We start from the raw sequence: 25,426 nt of genomic DNA on the forward strand, positions 1-25,426 counted from the left end.
TGAATGTTTACGTATTGGCATAATGTAGAGCATGTTTGCAAAGAGGAATGAATCATTTCTCACTATCAGTTTAATTGTTAAACACTGCCTCTCTCTGCAAACTATTCATGAATAGATGACAACTTTCTCTAATTTAATCATTAGTCCTAATTATTCGCTCCATCTCTCCTATTAATAACACCCAGTCAGCAGACTGACAGTAAACAGCTCCACGCAATTATTTTGCTGAGTGAAGTTTGAAACATGAGCTGTGCCAGGTATTTCTGATGAGGCACAGATTGCATGGCGCATCTCTGTCTACCCACCACGTGGCTGTGAAATCCTAGAACTGCATTTCTGGTGTGAATGCCCCTGTTCGCAAAATGAACACGTGCCAAAAAGCTGCTGGTTCCCAGACTCAAAGGCATTTGTTTGAATATCTGTGAAAAGTGAACACAAAGAAGGACCAAAGCAAATACATTTTATACATTTTAAACGGCTCAATAGATCACCAGTCTCAACTTCCCAGGAGACAGCTTTCTTTAGGTCCATGGTGTACCCTATATTAAGTGACAGTGAGAGAATCTTCCACCTGAAACTGAGTGATTTATTGCAAGGGTACATGAGAAGTACTCAATATTTAATCAGCATGATGTTAATTAGCTACAGCACATAGCTTTCTCTCATCCATGCCGTGATCCAAGTAGAGTCAGGCACCTGAGCAGTGTGTGTAGATGTCTGCCTTTCTTTTGGCGTGTTACCTGGGCAAGGATCCTGGACAACACCAAACCACAGCAGCTTACTTAAGGCTTATCAGTTTTAAGGCCATTTGACGCTTTGCAGAGAACAGAAATAGGAATCTCTTTTACGCACATAGAGACCTAAATTTAAAGCCCCATATCAAGTAAAGTCAACAGCTCACAAGCATGCCTTCATCCCCTGGAAGAGGCAGCAGCAGCATTAACCCCAGACAAAAATCTCTTCTAAAAAAACCGTATCGACTTCTGGTGGGGAGAGCTCCTATCCTGGTTTTAAATTCACTTGAGATGCAGAGTTTATTCAATTATTGGCCATCTAGAGAATGAAATGTGGCTTCACTCCAAATATCAACTGGGTAGGAGAGAAGATGACAACCAGGTTAACCCTTTGTTTACTCTTCAGCTAGGCAGAGGGTGGGCACCAGGATGGCACTGAGCAATCTTACACACATGCATCATGCATCTCCAAGGTTAAAGCCATTGGCTCAGTCCCCTGCATGCAGAAAGGGCTTTTATACTAGCTACGCCTAGGAGGGCAGGTGGAAGGAAAAAAATCAGTTTGATGTGGTACCCAATGGGAGGATGCTCTGTTCACAAGCCCCCTTTTGTAAGGGGACCCCATGTAGTACAAAGGGCTCTCTGTCCTCAGGGGAGACCCATGGCTGTAAAACAAAGAGAGACACCGGGAAAGCGTCTGGCTCATTATTCCCTTCTGAAAAGCTCTCCAGCGTCAGGCTTTTTAAAGGAAGATTCTGGGCAATGAGGGGGGTGTGGATTAAGGCTGAGATTCATTGGAAGAGGCAAAGGAGGAGGCTGGCAAGATGTAAATCCTCACCAAATGCCCTGGGAAGCACAGAGGGTCTTGGGCTGGCAGCAGGGACCACATGCCAGCACTTGGGGCTCCTGGGAGAGGTCAGAGCTCTGTAGTATAAAGAAGTTTTCTCGGCTCCTCTAGGATACATCTGAAGCATTTGAGGGGCACCACTCCCACAGAGGTTACCTTAATGCTACTGGCTTTGGGGGGGGGGGGGGGGTGTGTGTGCAGCCACACTTGCTGGTGGCTCTGGAGGGCAGCTGGATAGATGCTGGATAGAAAGCAAGCACCAGCCAGTGCAACTTTTCCATGTGTGTCTGTTCTCAGCCATAAATACAGCTTCTGCTGGAGGAGGAGAGGGTGGGGAAGGTTATATTGTATTTGGGATGCTAAAGCACAAACCTGCTGCTTTCTCGGAATCTTCTGTATTAAACTGATTTGACTTAGAGCTCACACCATCATCCTTGCCACTTGCTGCAGGTTGGGATGGTCTTGCAAGGTGAGACTTGCTCTCAGGAGAACCAGGGAGCAGAGCCACTCCTGGCAGCAGGCAGACATGGGAAGCTGGATCTGTTCCCTGCGAGAGGAGCTGTAAACGGCCTCCCTTTCCTTTGTCATTACCTGGCAGCAGCAACACTGGCAGAGATGAGTCTGAGAGAAGCAGCAGGCTGCAATAACCGAGTATGGAGCATCTTTGCCCGGTCTGAGCTTGCCCTCTGATGGTAAGCTCTGGTAGTGAGAAGAAACAGGTCTGTTCCCAAAACTCCCCGCGAGGGTTCCCTACTACCCAGATAATCCCACTGATGCTAATAAAGCATTTCAGAGTGCTGTTGCTACGAAGGTATACTCAGCTCCTTGGGCTGAAGACTGTCCCAGTGAGGGCAGCTTCTCCATGCAGTCCCTTGGCCATGTTGGCCCAAGTCCTGCCCTACCTCAAGCAGGGCTAGGGAAACAGGGACTGGCAGAAGGCAAGCAAGGTAGTGCAGGGATGCTGCAGCAGCCCAAAGTGGGCAACAACACCACAGACTGCCTTTTTAAGGCCCTAGTTTGGAAAAGGAGCCAGGGAACGTAAACAAGCAACTTCTGCCAGCCATAGCCATCTACTAGCTTACCCAAATCCAGCAGCTGACATGTTTTGGGGTGCTGGGTTTTGTTCATAGTCCCTGGAAATTCAGCCTGGACATTGTATTTCCCTGGCCATGTGTGCAGGGAGGGATGAGAACAGGCACAACTTTGTCTTTTTTAATCATGACAAATCTGTATGATAGCTGTCTGGTGTATGAGCAACAAGACAGTATCACTGTGGGTCATCGTAGGCTGCAGGTAACAGAGGGGACACAGGAGAGCAGAGACTGCTCCAGCTGGGCAAAGCAGTGAACAGAGGGTGAGAGTGGTGCGTGCCCATCAGCTCAAATGCAGGTAAATATATATATATATATATCTTTGGGTTGGTTCAGAGAACAACTTTGATTTCACAACTCCAGAAGGCCTTAGGACAGTTTTCGTCATCAGATAATCAGCAGAGATGTCATTTTCTGTTGCACTTGAAGAAGGAGATGCACCAGACATTTCTTCGTGCCCAGCACAAGTTTGATTTGGGCAATGAAGAATAGCACATTGGCTAGATGGAAAAGCTCACCTCATGCAGGCAGAATTTGTATCTGTCAGAGGAAACAGGGCAGTGTGAAATTTCTTGGGCTGGAACCCATCAGTAGTTCAGTGGATCATACCCTGAAATGCCCTCATTGGTAGCTGCCTTCCATAGAAGAGTAAATTTTTCAAAACCCATTGATCTGCATCAGAAGAATCCACCCCAATGAATTAAAGTGGACTGGTGAATATTCAGGCTGGTCAACCCCAATACGGTCATTTGATGGGCTTGGAAATACTGAGATTTGAAATAGATTTCTCTGTATGTGTTTCACTTCCTGACTTTTTGAAATGTTACAGCTCACTTCTTCCGGTCTGCCCCTATAACCACAAGGGCCAGGCCCACACTTCCCTAAAAATGCTGCAGAGCAACCTGGCTCAGGCAAACACCAGATCTGGGCAGCTGGGGTTACAAGAAAACATCAGCTCTTGCAAGCCACGCAGTAAATCTTAACAGGTGGCAACACTAAAAACAGATGACTTTTGGCATCCATAACACAATCGAGAGAGTTCACGGGGGACAGCAGAACATGCTAATGCTCAAAAAAAACCCCAACAATTGCAAGCCACTAAATAGACCTGTCCCATAGTATAAGGGAACATAAACTAAATCAGTATCAATCATTTTGTGGAAAGAAGTCACTTTGGACAGAGATGCCAAATTCATTCTTATTAAAAATTATTAGAACAGTTACACAAGGAATGAATTTGATCATGGTTGTGTTTAGGGAAGGTATATTACCTGACAGCGGGAGCAAGCAATACCAGGGGCTGGGTTTGGCCAGATTTGGGGGTGTCAGTGAGAGCAGGGATGATGGGTAAGGAACACTGAGATTCACCACTGCACTGCATGAGAACTGGTGAGCTTTGGCAAAGCTGCAGCATCCTGAGGTGGACCTGGAGCTGCACAAACTGAGGCTGGGCCAAGCCTGCATGAGAGAGAAACCATCACTAGCCCTGCTTGCACCGAGTGGAGGGTTTAGTTAATATTTGCCTAGAAAGCCCACTCTTTGAATACAAGGCCAAAGACTCTCAGAGAGAAAGGACATGCTATAAGAGAACCTTCACTCTGCCCCTAGGCATGTGCATTACAGTGTGGCATTTAATAACAAGATGGCATCTTTTCTTTCCCCCTGCAAGGGTATTTCGTAATTCTGAGCAGTGAATCAGGTATTCCTGCTTCTGTAGGTCAGAAATGAAGTCAGGCTCTTCTGTAGCTTTGCTTCAGCACATTGAAATGGCAGTTGCATGCACATTTCTCTTATGGTTTCTGTAGTGCCTGGGAACTTTGAAGACAGTATTTCAGTATTACAGATGAATCACCAAATGATTATAACCTCATTTTAGTTCAATCAAGCCAGATGCCTCTTCAGAAGACCTGAATGGTGTAATTTGTGGTGTAAAAATTACACTTCTGCCAGATACACCTTTTATTTTTTCTTTAAAGTAACAGAGGTTTTCAAACACAGCAGTAAATGTTAGTATTTTATTTTGTTGGTTCTTCATTTCTGAAAACGGTTAAACCATTTTTGCTCCAAATCTCTACACCAACTTGGAGTTAGCCTAAGGAAACTTTGCAAGTGACAAAGGTGTTATAAAGCATTGGAAAAAAAACCTTTTTCTGTTAAATAACTCTATATAATCTTAGCTATATGTTTCTAAGCATCCCACTCCTAGCACTACTTGCTTCTACAATATTGAACTAGAAAATACATTGAAAAAAAAACTAACCAACCAGTCCCCCACAGTTCCTGCTATACTCATATCTCAAGCAGCCTGAGCTAACCTAAACTGTGTATTGTAATAACCAAATATTCTTTCACAGTCAAGTTTCAGGTGATGACCAGACATGTACCTGAGTTCCTATAAGAGAAATTAATTTTTACTCCTTTGCCAAAATACAGTCATTAAATTAATCGTGCCTCTTCCTCAAGGGCTTTCCCCTGTGCAGGCATCAGACAGGTACCACTGCCCTGCAGAGACAATATCTGCTGTGGGCAAAAAGTGCTGTGGAATCTTCTTCTGTCTGACATGTCCTCCAAATCCCCACATCTCTGTGTCTGATTGCCAGAATGGAAATTCAGAGAGATGTGGGCATGTTTCTCACAGGTAACTGGGCAGGGAGTGTACCTGATGGGTAGGAACTGGGTTTCCTGGATAACTCTCCTGCAGGTAACTTTTAAGAGAAGTTGCTGACAGCCTGATTTTGAGATTTATGGAGCATTAAGAGTTCCCATTGACTTTGTAACCAGGTGATGAATCTGTCTATGCTTATTTTTTCTCAGCTATAAAATGGGATAAATGGCATTTCTGCCACTGGCTAGCTGGGAGGTTAATGCAATGCTTATTAATAAAGCTCTCTAATGACCTCTGGAGCAGCAATTCCCAGGCCAGGGTAGCAGCTCCTAGTAAAGGTTGCTATGCTCTTGAACGGACTAACGGACCCAGTGGAAATTAGGTGGCAGCAACGAGCTCAGAAATGGAAGCAGAAGTAATTTTCCTAATGAGTCACCATCAGTCAGGAACTGAGCCTGGGAGGTGACTGTCACTTCCCCCAAACATCTGGTGTCACTCTGTGTGGAAGAAGTCTCAGTCTCCTTGCATGGTGATCCATGCAGAGCATCATTAATGATTTCTGTGTCTGTGCTACAACTGGGCGTCACAGCTGCAACTGCCTGCTGCACAGGAAAAGGAGCTGCACTCATAAAAGTCACCAGCTTGGGACTTGTAATTAAGTAGAATTTATGTACCCAGAAGAGCAGAATGTATACTGCTATTAAGGTTCATTCATCTATAGATAGTACTTGCTACTCCTTCCTTTAACGACACGGATAGTGCATCATCCTTCTTTGCACAGGATCAGAACTGGTACTTCACTGCTTGTGATATAGTTAGCAACCGGCTTTGAAGGCTGGAAAATAGAGAAAAATGACAACAGACTCCTACAACCAGTCTTCCAAAATGTACGTCTGTCAGAAATATCAGTTTCTTTCTATAACACATTCATAAATGGCTATAGTTGGAGACAGCTTATTGCAGAGTAACTGATTTGTCTTCAGCCTAAGTTTCATGCCAGTCAGGAACAGGTCATGTTTACTGGCTGGGCAGGAGGTGCTTGCCTTGCTGTACTCCATACATCTTTGAAGGCAGACAGACATAATACCTCCTTTAAGAGAGGATACAAAGGTAACACCCAGATAAAGAGAGGAAATAGAAGCAGTCCTCTGGGGGCAGGTTTAAACCTGAACAGGACCCTAGGAATAACATGCTACATGAGGATGCAGGTGTTCCCACACCAGGACTCTCTCCTCTGCCCCAAACACATCATGAGTTGTGCTTCAATGCAGGATTCCAGCCCCAAGGCAGTGCAAGCATCTGGCACACTGCTGGCTGGAGGAGACAGAGAAAAACCTCTTACAGTTGATCTATCATGTTTCATTCTTGTACCCCTGCCATTGAGTCTAATAAAAGAACTGTCAATACTTGGACTGTAGCAAATTAATTCTTAGAGCTCATTTCGTGCTAACAGGGACTGGAAGGTAACTGACTTACCACTGCTTCAGCTGCGGTGAACTTTAAAACTGGGAGACTTTATCCATACTCTTTATGCCAGTGTAATGCATAGGAAGTAGCATCTAATCTTCCCTTAGGCTGCATACACTGATCTTGGAACTAATAACACAAGGTAACCCCAGGAAAGAAATACCTCCATAAGCCAGAGGCTGTTCAGTATGCATCAGGGCAGTGAAGAGAAGGTCTTCACTTAGAGGACCTCCAAGACCTCATAACGATTTCCTAAAGCTCAGATATGAGGGAGTTGGTCCTTTGGTGCTGAAGGTGCTGGGTGCCACGTTCACGGCCAGGCCTGTGGGTGTAGTTGTTGTTGTCAAGGCCAGTTACATGTAGGGATAAGTGGGGATGTATTTGATCTTTAACAGCTTCTACTGGTGTCATTTTTTCCTCTCTGGCACACAGTCAGTAATGGCATCAAAGAATAGCAAAACTTTCCAAGGATCAGCCAGTATGTGTGAAGCATGTGGACACACTACTGCGAACATGGCTTTGTTCTTCCCTTGGAAACCCAAAAGTCTCATTGCAGACTTATCCATAAAGCTTTTGGTCCCTCTGGAAGACAAGTAAATGAGGCTTTCCTTTTTACTAGCAATAGGAAATAAGATGTAGACACCAACAGTCAGGCTCAAAGGTATTTAGGCAATTTTCTTTTGCTCCCACTGAAAACAGGGGGAAATCAATATGCTTCAATGTCTTTATGGAGCTAGTCCTGAGACCTGCTGGTCAAAAAGCTATTTATAGAAAACATGGGAACGCAGTGGCTAAAAAAAACCCAAACCAAAACAAATCAAAACACCAAAACTACAAAAAGGAAACTTTTTAATAACAACATGAAAGAGTTAAATCATGGGAGTGACTATAATGGCAGATGTCAGCTTGTAAAGGGAAGACTACTGGATCTCAAAAAGAAGCTGCCTTTGAATTTCCCAGCTTGCACAGATCCATGTTTACACACTAAAATTCCTCACAGCTTAGGTTTTGTTGACTGTCTTGGTTGGTTGTTTTTTTTTTTTCCCAACATTAGTGATATATACATAGAGGCAATTACTCAACTGTATTCAAGCACAGTTGAGGGGGACGGACAGGAGGAGCACTCCACAGCTCTCCACCTGCAGCAGCACCTCCAGAAGAAATCAAGAGCTGTGCCTCCCTTTGGGACATTTGTGGTCCACCACCCCTGCCACCCTGATGCATGTCAGCGAGGTCACCTGACCTCTGGTCAGTAGATACTGCCTATCTGAAGCCACCTTTTGTTTCTCTCAGACCAGTTTTACCAGCTCTCATACTGGTTTCACAGCCCACTGTAGGCTCACTCCACCGCCTGTACTGGGAGGAGTGCTGCAGAGCTGATCTCTTTGGGCGTTTTCCCATTCCTGGGTTTAGGATTACCATTCTCAGGCAATGCCCTAGTGTTTCACTAGCTGCCTCTTTAACCCTAGACAGGTAAAGCTGACTGCAGAAAATACAGTTACTAAACACAAAGGAAGCAATATGTTTCTATAGGTCTTTAGAAGGGAAATGAAGGGAAAAAACAGATATCTCTCTGCAGTGCTTCTGCCCAAGCTGCGAAGTTGGCAAGTGCTCTGTTTCATGAACCCTTCAGTTTGGCTTGCAAAAGTCTGGGGGCAGCATCTCTTGTTACACCCAAAGCATCTTCAGGGCATCAGTCATTAACACTTTATTCATCAATTTAGGCAGAAAGCAGTTTATCCTTGTTTCTGTACAACCATGGGCCACTGTAGGATAGCAGGAACATGCTGTGGGCCTTGTTAGTGGCATTCCCACCTGCCCAGGCAGTGAGGAGAGCTGGCTCAAGATCAGCAAAAGCTGCTAACTCGTTACTGCATGCCTTTCTGCGTGAAGAAATGATGCTCAGGATAAAGTTCAGCAGGTGTAGAGCTGCTCCTTGGGGTACCCTCTTTGGGGTAACTGCAAGCGAGAGCACCCTGAGAGACACGGATCAATCCTGCCGGTTGAGGACCCCGAGCGGTTAGGGTGGCCAGTGCCAGTCTCTGGGGGACAGTATGGCAGCCTTCCCCCGGCACTGCTGCGCTCCGATGGAGATGTGGAGTCGCGGGGGAATGCCTCCTTGCCCGCAGCCAGAGCTGGCTTTAGCGGGCGTGGAAGCACATGGGGCAGGCAGGTTCCCGGCCCACAGCCGCCGCCCGGCTCCCCGTCCCACGGCCCCAACCTGCTGCAGAGCTTCCCGGCCCCGCCGCTGGTTTACGCCTGGGGGCACCTCAGGGTTCCCGGCCCGGGGCGCAGCGCACCAGCCTCCAAGCAACCGTGGGCCCGCGGGGGCCGGGCCGGGCCGGGGCACCCGACGCCCCGCCCCGAGGGGAGCACGGCCCCGCCCCGAGCGGCGCATGCGCGGCTGGCTGTGCGCCTGTCAATAAAGCTTCAACAAGCCCCGGGCCGGGGGCGCGCGGGCGGGTGCGTTTTTTACCTTTTTTTTTTTTTTTTAAACCTTTTTTTTTTTTTTCCTTGTTTGAACGAACTTTATTGTTCCCGCGGCGCCGCGCGCGGGGATGCGCTGAGGCCGCGCCACCGTCGGCCCCGCTCCGACCGGCCCGGCCTCGGCATGTCGGGCAGCCGCCCGCCGCCGCACCCCTCCGCGCCGCCCGCCGCCACCCCGGCCTCCTCCTCTTCCTCCTCCTCCTCCTCTTCGGCGGCCATGGCGCCGGGCTCGTCCTCCTCGGGCGGCGCGGCGGCGCGGCCTGTGTTGGTGGCGGCCGCCGTGTCGGGCTCCGGCGCGGGGCTGGCCCGGCTGGCGGCGGCGGCGCGGCCCGGCGGTGGAGGCTCCTCCGCGGGTGGCGGCGGTAGCGGCGCAGGCGGCGGCAGCAGGAAGAGGCCGCTGCTCACGCCGCTCTGCAACGGGCTCATCAACTCCTATGAGGACAAGAGCAACGACTTCGTCTGGTGGGTGCGATATATCGCGAAGGTATCACCCGCTACCCCCCTGAGGGAAGCCGGGGGGCTGCCGTGCCGGCGGGAAGCCCGGCGGGGTGTAAAATACCAGTGGGAGGACGGAGCAGCCGGCAGCGGCACCTCGGGGGTCCTCTGAGGGGAAAGAGGCGTTGGTACGTCTGATTGCCCTCGAGGGATATGGCCTTGGGGTTCCCACCGCCTTTGTGGTTATCTGGTTGCGTTTTGGCCCGGCGTAGCAGCGTTGCTTTCACCATCTGTGTTACTAAGCAAACCCAGGTTATTCCCAGCAGGTCCCTCCTCGGATACACTCCGGCGCAGCCCAACTTACCGGGAAGGAGTGATAATATGAGGCGTTTCCTCATATACAGCTTGCTGATATCGCAAAAGAATGCCCCGTTTCCCTGGGTGGTGTAGTCTCAGCAGGGGCTGGCGGGACTCTGGTGGGTGGGATGGCTCCTATAGAGCCTTCCCGCTGCCCCGGTCTGACCTCCAGAACAGGAACCAGTGAATATTATGTTCTCCTACAGACTACATCCATGGGGTCTCTTGGTGGCTAATAGATCCAGCAAAGCTAGCGTGGGTTTGCTGCTCTTGCTGGGAAGGGTTGTCTAGTTTGAAACAGCAATAAGGATTGTGTCAGTCTGACACTTAAAACCAGATGAGTGGGAAATTGATGATGGGATAAAAATTTTTCATGAAGCTGTTCAGATGCTGTTTTTCTAATGTTCAGCCAAAGCTGTAGCTCATAGCTGGAAATACCCTTTCATTAGAAGTGGTAGGCCAAGGCCTACTGCTATGTGTGGTTTGAGAACTGGTGGTAATTGGCAGTTTTAAAGAAAGCCTATTGCTGATGGGTTTCAAACCTCCTTACATAAGCAATAGATCTGGTTATTTATTTTGTAGCTGGTTGGAGGTACTAAAATGTGAGAAGAGAAAGTAGGGGTAAGTGTTCATATCTGAAACTGGCAAACAGTGAAGAGATACTGGAAGGAAGCTTGAGTTGTAGGAAAGCCATGTATCAGAAAGAAACTAAAAAAATAGAGGAAGAGAAGTGACACACAGCTTCCAAGATGACTTTCTGGCAGCTCTGACTTACAGGTGAGAGTTGAAAGTTTGTTATCTGCAGAGAGCAGGCCTTGTCTCAAAAACCTGTAGACTTTATTTTACAGCTTTGTAAATTGTCCAGATGAGAAATATCCTTGCCACTAAAGTGGGAACCTGAGGCTGCTGAAAAGTTAGTGGCAGAAAAAACAGTGAGTACTTCTTACTAGTAATAATCATAAACTGCTGCACAGTAGCAGAATTAGGATGAGAGGACAGCTGTTATCAGCTGATGTCCTGCTCCAGCTCAAGGCTCTAGGCCATGTTAGGTGGATGTAAGAGCACTTGGTGTGGGAGATGACTGCATTGCTGATCATGAGTTTTGTGATCATGGGTGATAAAGCAATTGCAAATGCTTGTGTTCCTCTGTTCCCTTTACAGTTACACTCTCGCAGTGGTGGTCTGCAGCCATTGCTCCCTGTACTTTCCTGGTCAGCTATCGCTTCCTGTTTTGTTGCCTGTTGTAGAAATGGGGGTATTTGAATGGAAACAAGTTTGTAGGCCAGTTGAAGTATTTTAAGACAATTAAAAAAGCTGAGTTTCTTATTTGTGTGGGTATTTTTTAGTGGTTTTGTTTGTTTTCCTGCAGGTAAGTACTGTTCAGGATTCAAGGAGAGCATATAATTAGCTGTTTTCTCCTCACTGAGGACTGCTGCTGGCTGAACAAGTGTGTGGGGGGGAAATCAGCTGAGTAGTAATTGTAGCAAAATGTCTTATCCCCCTTTTGTTGGTATTTACAGGAGCCACATTGTGCATATTGAAGTGAAAGTCAGAAGCATTAACAGCAGACAATAATTATTGTTAACTTACCTGGGTTCTTCATAACTGTGTATTTCTGTGGGGTGTTGGGTTTGTGCTTATTAACACTATCTTAAAATTATAGTATTCCTCTTATTTGTATTGTTTTACTTTTTGGTTTTGGGTTTTTTTCTTATTTTTTTTTTTTAATTAGCAGTACAGTTATGCAGTACAGAAATAAACTCAAGTGGTCAGCTCTGAAATTTTGAGTGATGCCCAAGAAGACATGTGTATGCGTGCTGGTTTAAAGTGAATTAAAGATTTCGATATCTGCGTGAGAAGCAGAAGTTTTCCATATGCTGGGTTTTGTGTGTGTGAGTTCCTTTTTTACATAAGAACACTTTCAAGATGCTGCCAGCTGCAGGAAACATTTTATAGCTCTCTGAACATGGACTGAGTTGCTGCTAGCTACAGCTGTAAACTTGGTAGATTTTGGCCATGCCAGACTGAAGGTGGGAAGCGGTAAACAAGTTTAGATGAGTTTGGAACGTCAAGGTGCAAATAAAAATTCTGTAAATAATGTTAATGTATGCAGCTTTTCTGCCTGTCTTCTGAAAGTGCTGCTGCAACAGTGTGAGGCCTAGGCTGCAATCTAAATGTTGGCATACATTGCTAGTCTGGGTTGTGAAATGTTTAGCAAGTATATGCTCAGGAGTTTGCAAGTGTGTACTGTTTGTGGTGTGTATCAGCTTCTGCCTGGAAAAGTGTAACTGGTCAGGAAAGCTAATAGGTCTGACTTACTGGACAACTTCATTATAAAAAGAGGAAATGTTTTTGGTTTGTGCAGGATGTAGAATTTAAAGGTAATTTTTGCTGTTCCTGTAGCCAGGTCTCTTTCCACTTGCCTGGAGAGCATCTGAAAGGAAACCTAATCAAAGGATTTTCTGCTGTTCAGCAGTGTAATTGCTTACAGTTTTCCCAGACCATACATCAGCCCTCCTAGTTAGTGGTTGACTAAACCTCTTTAAAACCAGTTACTATCTGCTTTGCTCCCTGCATAAGAGGGGATGTTACTGTATCCTGCTTCATACCAGTGTTTGTTTCTGAGCTCTGTCACACATAATAACATATGGAAGAGGGGACATTGCATACTGACCTGGAGAGGTATATCCAACAAACTTGGGTGTGGAAGGTTTAAAGGTAGACTTGGAGGTGCATGGTTTTTTAAAAACTGTTCTTTCCTTGGGTGATTGTCTGTTAATGCCAAGCATGGGCTGAGTGTAGTTGGTCACATGTTTGTGATCTGGCAAACCCCTTTAGTAAGGAATACTGCATGTTGACCCTGAAGGTCACAAACTGAAAGCACAGTGAGCTGTTTGCATACCATGTAAAATGATAGTTTTATAATATATTGTTATATTAAAGTTTCAAATTGAGCAGATAGTAATGGCAGTGATTTGACCTGACTACCTTATATGGACAGAGCCTGCATCAAGTCCTGCTCTCTCTTTAGACCAAAGAGGAACAGAATAGGAGGGGGGAACCTTAAAGGGTCTTGTCTGCTGCAGAGCAGAAGGAAATTTGAAATGTGTAGAAATTTATAGTGACCACTTTCAGGCCTTCTCCTGAGAGAAAGGTATAAGAGAAAGAATGGTAAGCCTTTGCAGTGCAAATTTATAGTGACCACTTTCAGGTCTACTCCTGAAAGAAAGACATAAGAACGGTAAGCCTTTTCAGTGCTGGATAAAAAAATTGTTAGGTAAATAAGGCATCAGTGTCTGGTGAAGATCAGTGACATCTTTGGCTTGCTGAAGTAATTTACATCCTTTTTGCCTGCCTCTGCTGCTTAAGACAAATAGAGAATAAGAGCTATCTCATGCAGAGAAGCCTTAATTTCACCATACTTCTGCTTCTCAGTTTTGGTGTATACTAGAAACTGTAGTATGTCTCAAGTCCTCATCACTCCACTGCTTTCCTAACCTTCCCTCTATGTTAACTTAAAACAACTGGTGCATAGTAACTTTCATGTGTTATAGCCAGCTTGACTTTGGCAAGTATTAAAAGTCATCATTCTTGTTTCCACTTGTAAATTGGTGATCATTTTAGGGGAAACAGTTTTTAATAGAAACTTTAGGCTCCATTAACGATGACCCTGGCACTGGATGGCTACGTGTTCTGGCTCTAATTGCTTTTCCTCAACCATTTTGCCTCTGATGCTTCTCCAATCAAACTGGTATGAAGAAGAATAAGTTTAGGAACAGTGGTCTTGGGTGGCTGTCATGTTAGTAGATAATTTTATTATTTTAGCTCTGATTTATTTATTTATTTATTTTAGCTCTGATTTTATTTATTATTACTCTCTTATTAATCCACCTTTGTTGGTTAAGTTTGGTCATAATTTATTCTGAGTAAACTTGCATTGAAACTAAGTAACTTCTAACTTGGAGATAGTGGCTTGAACTCTTAAAGTTGGTGCTACTCAAGCTGAATGATGTGCAGAAAACGGTCTGTCGATGGAAGAATGATAGGTGTGTGTTAGTTATTTTTGAGTCATCTTTTGAGGTGGCTCAGTTGGTTTGTAGAGTAGCATTCTGGTTTGATTTGTTTTTGTATTTACGCAGACAATTTGGTGAAATATGTAAGGCAACCTGGTCTGTATGTTAGGACAAACTTTTCAAGGTACCTTATTTTCCAGTTTGGTGGTTCAGAGGTGGGGGGTTGCATTGCCAGGGGCCACAACTTCTCCTATATAGGCTTAAAAAAATAAATACTTGCGGTATTTCCTTCTTTCTATTTTTAAATACCTAACTGGGTAACAAATGTTAGTATCCTCTAAAACGGATGATAGAAAGGGGGAATGACTTCCATGGGTCGCTAATAAGAAGAAAAGTTGAGGTGCTTCCCTCTTGTTGCTCAGCCAGGCATCACTTATTTCAGTGTGATCTGGGGGTTTGTCTTGGATTCAGAGATTCATGATTTTTGAAAGTTGTTAACAGTTTATTAACAGCTCATTCTGTGGGAGCTGCCTTGTTGGAAGAAGGTGGGAGGAGGCTGTTTCTGAAGAAGACAAATGCTGGTGAAAACCTCTCTCAACTGTGAGATTGGTGTGGACTTGTGGGAGTGAGAGTATTTGGATCTCTAAGGACTTGAAAGCAAGGTGAAGCTTGTGACACAGCAGATACATGTTATGTGCAGAATTGTGACATTGCTGTCCACACCATCTCACTGCATAGCTGGCCGAGACCTGAAGATGAATATGCCTGTGACAGCATGTCTTACCAGCTGTCAGGGATAGCAGCCATAGGAGTCACTGAAAGTAACATGCAGCTCTCCTCTGCTTTCCTCTGTGTTTCATTTTTCTTTCAAACATGTCACAGCCACTGGATGATGAGACAATAACAATCTCACCTAATTCCTTTTTTTCTCATCTTGCTCAGATTCCTATGGAAGCACTGCTTGCTTGCACATCCTTCTTCAGCCTAATTCTTGGTGATCACTCCCAGAGAGCCGGCTGTGTGGTTTGTCACTAACTAGTCTTGGAAAAAACTAAAGCCCGTATCTTCACTTGTGCTTCTCTGTTTTCCTTATGCACATCCCCATGTTCTGCCCTTCCCGTCTTCTCCCTTGACTTCGAAATGTGCTTGACTGTTGGTTCCCTCTTTAGGTTGCACTGTTGCCTTCATGGTGCTCTTCAGCAGCCTCAGCCCTGCCTGCTACCTGGCAGTGCTCTGCACGCAGACCCCGTCACTGGCACTTTCTTTTCCTCATTATTAGTTCTTGTTCTTATGACATTATTACTATTTCTGTTCTGTTCTGCCTCTTTGCTTTTTTTTTTTAATTATAGATAGCTATTGGTTGGGAAAATAAAGGAAAGCTAAACTAATCTTGGTGTATTTATAAATACCTTATGTCTCTTCACGTAAAAACCAAATTTTGTGCGTTTTGTTTGAGATGTAGTACAAATGCTTAGGAGGCTCTTCTCCAGGCTTGTTTGTAGAAGGTACTCTGGCTTTGGTTTTGTAGTTTGCAACTGTTGAAATCTTCAGGAGTGAATACTTATCCGGTTTCTTATTGTAGCAAACTGCAGTGTCATTCAGAGTTCAAAGGACTGTTGATTGCCTTTTCATCTTTATACTGCTGGGCTGCTATTGCACTTGTGTGTCCTCTTTCATTTTACAAATAGAAAATATTACCTAAGCGTGATCAGGTGGCTGCTTTGAATTAGTAATACTTTCCTTACTTTTTTTAACATAAAAAGACATATTTGTGTGTTTGGTTTTGTTTTCAGCCCCATCTGTTTTGATATGATTGAAGAAGCCTACATGACAAAATGTGGACACAGCTTCTGGTAAGTTGGGTTTGTTTGTTGGGTTTTTCTACTTTTTTATTGTGCAAAATGTCCATCTCTTGCAGCAACATCAGTCCACACATGTGAATCTCTTTCCTTCTGAGTTTCTGTTACTTTGCTGTCTTCTGTCCCTGCACTGAAGTAAGAGTTTGAAATAAAATTTTAAGATGGGTACTAGGTAGATTTAAAAGAAGTCATCTTGGTGTTGAAAACAAAAAACATGCAACTCTATTTCCTCTGTAAAGAAATAAAATGGTCATAAACTGCTGGTAGCATCCAGTACCCAGAGTTGGAACAGTGTGCCAGCTTACCTCTGTTGGTTCCTCTTCTTAAGAGGTCATGGGGGTGAATGTTGGTGTTAAGAGGTCCACCTTGCCTTTGTGCAAGACCGTAAACAGTTTGAAGTGGTTTGCACATTGTATGGTGCAATTCCTTTGAACTTTTTAATAGAGGATATGCTTCAGGAATGCTTCTGTTTTATTGAATTGGCCCAGTCCACTTTTTCATTGTGTTATTTCTGGCTGCTATGAGAAGCAAATGTTTGGTGGTGAAGTACAAGAACCCTCCAGGGGCAGGTGTAGAACTGTCTGCTGTTCCTCCTCTCAACCAGGGCTTGGAATAAAAGTTGAATCATGATGTTTTAATGTCCCATGTACATTATACTCTTGTAGTGTCTGTTAAGTAGAAATAAATTGCCTGTGTTTTTACAAGAAGTAATATTTCAGTAGCATAAAGCACTTCCTGAAGCAACAGATTCAGTTAACTTTCAGAAATATTTTGACTGGCAGCAGGCAAGATAACAGCTGATGGTGCCCTCTGTTATAACACTTTATCCCTGTGATCTCTAATGTTTTAGAAGTCCAAGATGAGAAGCATTCAAATATCTTTATTTAGAAAGAACAGAGCAATGTTATCACAGGATGTCTCTGCCAGCAGTTGGCATCAGGCTAGGTTCTTAGTGAGATGCTTAAATGTGATGCTAAAGTGCATCTTGTAGTTACAGTTGCTCAGATAGGTAACAGCTCAACAGAGAGCACCTCTGAAGTCACTTCTGGTGAGAACAAGAGCCAGGAGGTGGGGGGAAATGTGAGAAGCTGGTGAGGGTGTTTCCTCTGCTCTGTTACCCAAAACATGTAATATTTTTTAAAGTTGCTTGCAAAGTATTTGGCTAATCTAGAAGAGTTGCTTCTGAATAATTTAGTCTGCTTGTTAGCCCTACCTATGGAAGGGGAGCTGAGGTATCCACATTGCCACAATACTTGAGGAAATAAGAGTGAAATACTTAAACACCTTTTGTATGCCTTGCCAAGAAACTTTGCTGTCTTTGTGCTGTATCATGCTCTGAGTTAATATTAGAACATTTTGACTCCAAAGTAGGATCCTGTCAATGCAGCTGTTAGATGGCAATGTGGGATATACATTATCTAAGGTTGATATTATTTGCCTTGTGCTTATGTTTTGTTCCTTCATGTTTGCTCACAGTTTTGTTTCTCATTTATCTTTCTAAACAGCTATAAATGTATTCACCAGAGCTTGGAGGACAATAACAGATGTCCCAAATGCAACTATGTTGTGGACAACATTGATCATCTTTATCCCAACTTCTTAGGTGAGCTCTAAGCTTGCTTGCATGAGAAGCGTCTTAGTTATTAAGGAAGGTAGGCATATGTAAATCATTCTATAAGTAACCAGCTTCTGGATATTGAAAATGAAATCCAAACATCAACTTTTTGGTCAAAAAACACAAACACCACCACCAACAAAAAAAAAACCACACAAAAATGCCACCAAAACCCCAAACAGCAAATAAACCCTGTTTAGTAGCATAAATTGTTAATAGTCAACTGCCTCCAGCAGTTCTGTGTGCTGAGTTAAAGTATTGACTGACTTGCTGCTGTTTGCATACTAACAAAAGCAAAACAAAGATGTTTTTCTGATGGCTAGAAATTTGAATGTCTTTACTTTTTTTTTCTTGCACTGTTGCCTGTCTAATAATCAAGAACATGCCCTGTTTACAAAGCTTGGACACTGGTGAGGAGAGGGGGAAGGCTGAATTATGTATTGTGCTATCTTAGCTGCTCTAGTGAGGTCTGTGTGATGTATGTATGTGTATCTTAAAAATATTTGTGCACATACCTATACATAATTGTAATTGATAGCTGCTTAAACAGAGGACAGAAATGTTCATAACTGGTAATAGAATTTAAAACTTAGTTATGGGGAGAAAAGATCAAAGGAAACACATTGCCATGTGAAATCATAGAATCATAGAATAGTTAGGGTTGGAAAGGACCTTAAGATCATCTAGTTCCAACTAAGTTAAATATTAATTTCATGTGCTGGGATACCAATTAATAGTAAATAGATTATAATCCATGGTGGCCAAGCAATGCTTCAGAAATGGTATTCCTGATTTAGACCCAAGCTTGCTAAGCTGAGTGTGGTGTTGAGGTGGGTTATAGGATATATGTTAGGCCAAGGAGCCTAACAGAGGGCCTCTGTACACCTGTGTTCAGGGCTTTGAGGTCTCTTTTGGAGGGGCAAGACCTTGTATATGTGTGTGCAAAGGATTCAGGTTATCCTTTTCTTTGCACACTTCACTAAATTGGTGTGAAATAAAACTGCAGCAAAAATTATCTTTAAAAATACATATAGTGATTAAAGGAAAAGGTTGTTCTATTCAGCTGTGCCTGGTTTTGGCCTGTAGTAATCAAATAATATTTTATCTCCCTCATACTTTTCTCTGGTATACTTCTGCCGTAGAGTTGAAAAACGTTATAGAGCCATGGGTGCTTAGAAAAAGGAACTGAAGTAATTGAGGGTTGTTTTTTTTTTTCCCTCTTTTTATTTGTTGTTGACTTTTTAATAATATTAAAAAAAAAATCCATCAGTAAATTGGTGAGGAATAAAGTAGAGGCATCTACTATTTTAATTATTGATAAACTTACTATGGAATCACTAACTGAAGTAAAAATATTGAGGTAGAATCTTTAATATTTGTTTTGTGACCTTTAAATCCCTCTCCTCTCTGACATCTTATGTTTTTTAGTCAATGAACTTATTCTTAAACAGAAGCAAAGATCTGAGGAAAAAAGACTCAAACTGGACCATTCAGTGAGTAGCACCGTATGTTCCAACTTTCTTTCTTTATATATATTTAATGGTTTTGTACAGCAATTGTTATTGTGTCTTAATTTAAAAGAAATTGTACTGTTAAGCTCATGCTTTAACTTGCTTTGAGAGAAGAATACCAGTATCAGTGGCACTAGTTCACTTCAATCTTGTCAACTCTTCCTCTTCCTGCCAGCGTTGTATGTGTAGAGGCAAGCTGTGTTAGCATAGCTAAGTGTCATGTAATGTATTGAATATAATAGGAAACTATCTATGGAAGCGCACTTATTTAAAGGTAATAATTTTCAGTGTTGGAAATTACGGCTATAATCAATGAGAGTAATGGATTATTAGAAGTGCCATAGGCTTATCTGATCATGTGTGAGAAACTGTGTTCTATCAGGAAATTGAAGGAAGGCTAATACCAGCCACAAGAGGGAGAAGGATGTGTTTTGCAGTAGTAGTGTCTAGCTCTGGTCCTAGATAAAACTGCCTGGATATCTTCTAGGCTTGCTTCAAGTCACAGAATTGGAGCATGATCTGTGTTCTTAGTTCCTGAAAACCCCTGCACAGTAGCAGTGGACGCTCTTGTACGTTAAGATCAAAATAATATGCAACATTAACTAGAAGACGTGCATATTTGTCTTGCTATGTCTGGCTTCCTTGGCTTCTGTAATTCATAAATAAGGTTGCAAAGTAATAATAATAATTATGGAACCTCTGTGTTTTGTGTTTTTGTTGGGTTTTTTTTGTGGGGGAGGGGGAATGGAATTTGGTGGTTTTTCAGGGTTTTTTTGTGTTTTTTTTTATTTAGTTAAATCCCTCTGAAGTGGTATTAATTTAGGGGCTGCATTGCAGAAATCAGTGTTCTCAGCAGTTGTATACATTTAGAAGAGTATGCTTTAAGGAGTCATTGGTTTACTTGAAGTAATGTTTTATATTATAAAATATGCTTATAACATATTTAATATATAATCTGCATAAAATATATCTGGTTTAAAAGGCACACAATCAACCTGAAGACATGTACAATAAATTCTTGGAAATTGGTTCTACTTTTTCTCATAGTGCACCTTTGAAAACTATGCCTGTAGATGCATCTGTCTGAGATAACTGCCAGTAAGTGGAAATCTGCCATGATTTCATGCCCAAAGCAGTTTTGTGTCTACCTTTTGGCAGCAAATAAAAGATAGTGACAACTCTAAAAAGAGAAACTTTGCTGTTGTACCAGCTCCTTAATGTGACTGTTCTCCCCTTATATTGCTTCTGGTATGAAGAAAAGTAGCTCATGACGCATTGCAGAAAAAGCAACATTTCTTAGTAATGGGATTTATCTTAAGAAATCACGTTAAGGCATCTTTGAAGCTTTTTGAGTATCTTATCAGTAGTACATTTAACTAGTACATTAGTATGTTAAAGTTTGTTTCAAATCTTGTTGACTTGCTTAAAAATTAATTCTATTTCCAGTTGTTAGAGATTGAAGTTGAGTTTTTGCCTATGCGGTTTCCACAAGTTCTGTTGAGAGTTGTGTAAAAAGTTGTGTGTTCTATATGGATGTTATCTATTTTATTGTTTTTAATCTAGTCAAAACAAATAAGCTGCAATCTCTGAGAAAATGTCTGGTTTAGACCAGATGGCATTTTTAGTTCTTGTAAATTTAGGTATCTTAATTTAGTGTCAGTCTATACAGCAGGAATTTTTAATCCTGCTTGGTTTCTTAGAAGGCTTAAAGACCTTTCAGCTGCTCATGTTGGTTCCTGAGGCTTTTTGATGCAAGGTTATATTAGCATTGACCTATTATACAGGCTTTTCTGTGCCAAAAGAGTCTGTGTGGTAGTATGCTGGCTCTCTGAGGAGTCCTTCTCGGCTCTAACAGGTTACATGAGTCTTGTCACTCTGATGAGGTTCATCTTTCCAGCTCTCCCACTTCCATGCAAATGCTCTTAAGCGTAGTAGTGAGGAAGGTGAAAGCAGGGGAGAAAAAAGCTCATAGTACCTTCTTCCACTTGAATTTAAAATGAGGGCTTTGCCTATTACTTGGTAAAAAAAACTTAAAAGGTACTGCCATTTAATAGGATTTCAGGTAGATATAATCTAGCTAATGTTGGGTAAACATGTTTTGGTTTGGCTTTGGGGTTTGTTTTTTTTGTTTCACTTTTTATCCACGGAAATATGGGGTTTGTTTTTTCTCTCCATAGAAATGTGTTCTCAGAAACTAGGACACAAATTGGATAAAATTGTGTCTGAAATAATCTCTTCCTAGCAGCAGCTACACTCTTATGAAGCACGAGTATCTTCCAAGTAAGATAAGCAGTTATACAGTAGGACAGAAGAGCTATAACCTGTACATGTGGGAGAATTGGGAATTCTGATTCCTAAAAATTGTTTTGAAACTTTACAAAGGAATAAAATACTGCAGTGTTGCTTTTAATATTTGTTGCTGGATGGCTTGAACTCACCTTCTCTCCAACATTTCTTGTTCTTTTCCTAGAATGGCCATAGGTGGCAGATAATTCAAGATTTGTTGGGAACTGATCAAGACAATCTTGATTTGGCCAATGTGAACCTGATGCTGGAGCTGTTGGTGCAAAAGAAGAAGCAGTTGGAAGCAGTAAGAATTTTATTTTAATGAATGCTGTTATCTAGATAGCAGTTGTTTCTTTTCATTCTTCTTGAAGTAAGATTCTATTGCAAAACTAGTTGCTCAGATTCTTCTCTTTCATTTTGGTGTGGAAAAGTTGGCCATCTGATTGACCTCTGTAGAAAACTAACATTTCAACTGTAATCCCTGTAACATAAAATCATAGAACAGTAAGCAGTGAGGGTTGGAAAGGACCTTAAGATCATCTCGTTTCAGCCCCCCTGCCATGCGCAGGAACACCTCACACTAAACCGTGTCACCCAAGACTCCATCCAGCCTGGCTTTGAACAGTGCTCAGGTGGGGCATCCATGATTTCCTTGGGCAGCCTCTTCCAGTGCCTCACCACCCTCACAGTAAAGAACTTCTTCCTTATATCTAACCTGAACTTCCCCTGTTTAAGTTTGAACCTGTTACCCCTTGTCCTGTCACCACAGTCCACCTGAAAAGTCCCTTGCTGGCATCCTTGTAGGCCCCCTTCAGATACTGCTATGAGGTCTCCATGCAGCCTTCTCTTCTCCAGGCTGAACAGCCCCAGCTTTCTCAGCCTGTCATGCTTACAGTGTTGCTTGTGGCAGAGTTGTATAAACAAGCAGGGAAAATGGAAAAGGATAGGAGAAAGTGACTAGCAGAACAGAGAATGTGTATGAAGTTGTTTACTAATTGACTGCTGCACAAGTAAATATCGTATCTTTCATGGTAATAAGCATGAAGTCCAAAATGCAGGATAAGGAATAAACTCAATGAATGTGAAAAACATTACACCTTTTAGTTTCTGCTGGAACTGCTAGAACCGAATTGAATGCCACCCCTGAAGGCTTTTTTTTGTATTTAATGCTTAAAAGAAAAGTTCAGATGTCTTATTTATGAGGCTGGTTTGAAGACTTACACAATATGAAGAAACCTGTTACTTTGATTTAACTGAAATGTAGTTGGTTTGGGGTAGTTTTCATGTATTTGGCCATTTCATGCTGTTGGTCATTGACCATTTCCAGTTACGAGAGCCAGATCTTCTAGATGACACCATTACAAAGGATTACAAAATTTGGCTTACTGAACTTTGGAGAGGAAGATGGATTTAAATGGTGCTTTAAAATAGATGAGGAAAAGTTGTATTGGGAATGGCTTACCTTATTCAGTCTTGTAGAATTAATATTTATACAACTTATGGTTCTGATGGAAGAAAAGTAACCCAAAAATTTGTTTACTGAATACTAGAACTGATACTACGTTATTGCATGGGGACTTGTAGGTAACATTTTTTCGTGGTTCAGTGAAGATAAGACTGGGGTATGGTTTCTAACTCCAGAGTAAAACATTCCTTACTCCCATGCCCTGCCAAGCCTTTTTGTCATTTGTGACAAATCTGGAACAAAGAAGGCACAGGACCGAGTGTATGGGTGCTTCTGAGCAGGAATATCTTTCAAAGATACTAAGCCTTAAACAAAAACAATGCTATTGGACACTCAAAGAACAATTTAAAAACATTTTTGCTTTCTAGTGTTACTTGCTTCACTTGTGTTATTGTCCCAGGAGTGTAGAGGAAGAAGAAAATCTCTAAAAAAGTAGTAGTCTTAGATTCTAACTCTTTACTTGTCCCATCTTCTTTGGAGGAATTTTGTGTACTCCTGTGACTTGAACTTTTTTGAGATTATGTTCACAGACCTTCAATAAATATTTCAGTAGGTTGTGAAAATAAGTCTCAATGCTGGGTTAGGATTAGGGTTATTAATGCTGGAATGTAGGCTTTATTTTTCTTGTGCTTCTCGTATCTTGCTCTGTCAAATTTTTGGACAATTTGGATGAATACATTAAGCTGATGGTTAAGGTAAATCATATGTTGTGGAAAGTTTGGCAAGGGGTATTTTAGTCTCATCAATGACATTTTTGTTGTTTTCCACTCTAGAGGAATCTTCAGCTGTAATCTCTTTATGTAAACACAATTATTAATTCTGCGGGGAGGTGTTTTCTGTATGAATACTGCATGCTTTGTTAACCACAAAATGGGTGCTAGTGATCTTCTAGGGTAGAAGATGAGTCTGGGATGAACCTGTATTCCAAAACCAATTTCAGACGCAGTAGCCGAAAAAAGAAAAAAAATTCCTCGTTTGTTCGTTACTGAAGATTTACTAATAAGAGCTGTTAAAGTTATTTCTGCCTTCATGTAAAAACTTCCTGTGAGCCAAACAACCTTAAAACCTGTGATGCAAAGTAAAACTACCATTCTTAAAATTGCCTTAATAAACTATTTTCCTCACCTCTGAATTTAAGCTGTTTCTGTGCTAAGTATGGATTTCTGTGGATGAAAGGAATGTTTGTTTCTCTTGATGTATATGGAAGAGTTACACTTCCTTATTTATTGTGTTACAGGAGTCCCATGCTGCCCAATTGCAGATCCTAATGGAATTTCTCAAAGTTGCCAGGAGAAACAAACGAGAGGTAACGGTAGCTTGCTTTGTGTTTCAGTGGGTGAGGTGGGTGTCTGCTGCTTTCTACCAGTTCATTTCTAGTTAAGTGGTGTGTTAGCCTGGCGTTATCTCTGCAGTGAAAAAGGCAAGGTCTGTTTGGGGAAATCTTGGGCAAAGGACATGTGGGTTTTAAGGAAAAGTAATCTCTTTACAGGTACCAGCTTTTAATCACTTGTCTTTTTGTTTCACTGGTAAAACATATGGGAAGATAGAGATTCCTTGCTGTAAATTCACATCAAATTTTTGAAAAGATTTTTTTTCCTGTGATGGAAAAACTGAAAGATGCAGGAGGAGTGAAATTGCTGTCACTCAGTTTTCTTTCTTCTAGTCTGTCAAATGACTTAACTAATGCTATGTTGTGAAAGAATGAATATTCTGTGCTCTTATTTATCTCAAAATGAGAGTTCCATAATGACACATATGGTCTTTCATGGTTTGAAGCTTATGATTTATAATGGCATGTAGTGTATAGGCCGTAATGCCAGAAATATCCCAGAAACCTAGAAAAATGATCATAAAAACAGCAGAAGGACAAGTTTTGGAATCATGGTTTCTGATAAGATGTGAAGAACGTAAGACCCAACAGAATGCCTGTAAGGTCAAACTTGAGCCATATGAAAGTGATGGGTGTAAGAAGCCTTCTCCAGTATGGATTGAGGGTAGACTGTGTCTGCCAACAGGTATCCAGGTATCTGGCCTTTTGACCAGACAACAAGGGTACCGGAAAGGAACTAACCAAAGGGGAAAAGTGAGACCAAGATGAAGTTGCATTTATGGAGTATGACACCTACTAGGCAAGGCATAGGATCATGAAAAGTGATGAAAATACTGTCTAAGATACCTTGTCACGAAAATGTGAGAGCCAAGATACTCTCTGGTGTACTAAGCATAGCAGTGAAGGCAAAATGGCATACTTCTGATACTGTTTAGTATGAATCATACTATTTGTTTCATCCTTCAGAGTCGAAAATAATTGAAAAATACCTGTTACTTTTGTTTTTTTTTGCTTAAACAGCAAAGGCTCAAGCATTGCTCAAAACTATTAAGGTATCTTTTAGCTTTCTTTTTTTGAATGCTGGTAGAGGTTATTTTGTGGTGGTTTAGTCCTATAAACATTTCAGATCTTCAGAATATCTACTTTCATTTTCTTGTATTAATAATAATGTAGTATTGTGCAGAGAATTTCAGAAGTTTGATCCTTCTTCACTGCAGATCTAATGCAGACTCTGGCCATTGTCCATTGGCACTATTTAACACCTTCCATCAGGGTTCGGTGTACTGGGAGGGACCATTAAGGTAGTGTGGAAGTTTCATGGTAA

The 25,426-nt window shown here is 42.3% G+C and overlaps 1 protein-coding gene across 2 annotated transcripts in view; it reads left to right on the forward strand.

Annotated features, from left to right (window-relative positions):
• The first annotated feature begins 9,269 nt into the window (after positions 1–9,269).
• COP1 (COP1 E3 ubiquitin ligase) overlaps positions 9,270–25,426 on the forward strand; it is a 135,694-nt gene continuing 119,537 nt past the window's right edge. The window contains exons 1-6 of one of the 2 annotated variants that reach the window (XM_061452048.1): positions 9,270–9,693; positions 15,830–15,889; positions 17,401–17,498; positions 18,939–19,015; positions 21,492–21,611; positions 24,010–24,078. In XM_061452048.1, the coding sequence (XP_061308032.1) occupies positions 9,356–9,693; positions 15,830–15,889; positions 17,401–17,498; positions 18,939–19,015; positions 21,492–21,611; positions 24,010–24,078 (762 nt within the window). In that variant the 5' untranslated portion in view covers positions 9,270–9,355. The remainder of the gene's footprint in view (positions 9,694–15,829; positions 15,890–17,400; positions 17,499–18,938; positions 19,016–21,491; positions 21,612–24,009; positions 24,079–25,426) is intronic. The other variant, XM_061452049.1, reaches the window with a different exon arrangement.

The sequence above is a fragment of the Pezoporus flaviventris genome, unplaced genomic scaffold (assembly GCF_033815535.1).
Source record: "Pezoporus flaviventris isolate CSIRO_AGI_PZ_B2104156 unplaced genomic scaffold, CSIRO_AGI_Pfla_v1 ptg000013l, whole genome shotgun sequence".
Lineage (NCBI taxonomy): Eukaryota > Metazoa > Chordata > Aves > Psittaciformes > Psittacidae > Pezoporus > Pezoporus flaviventris.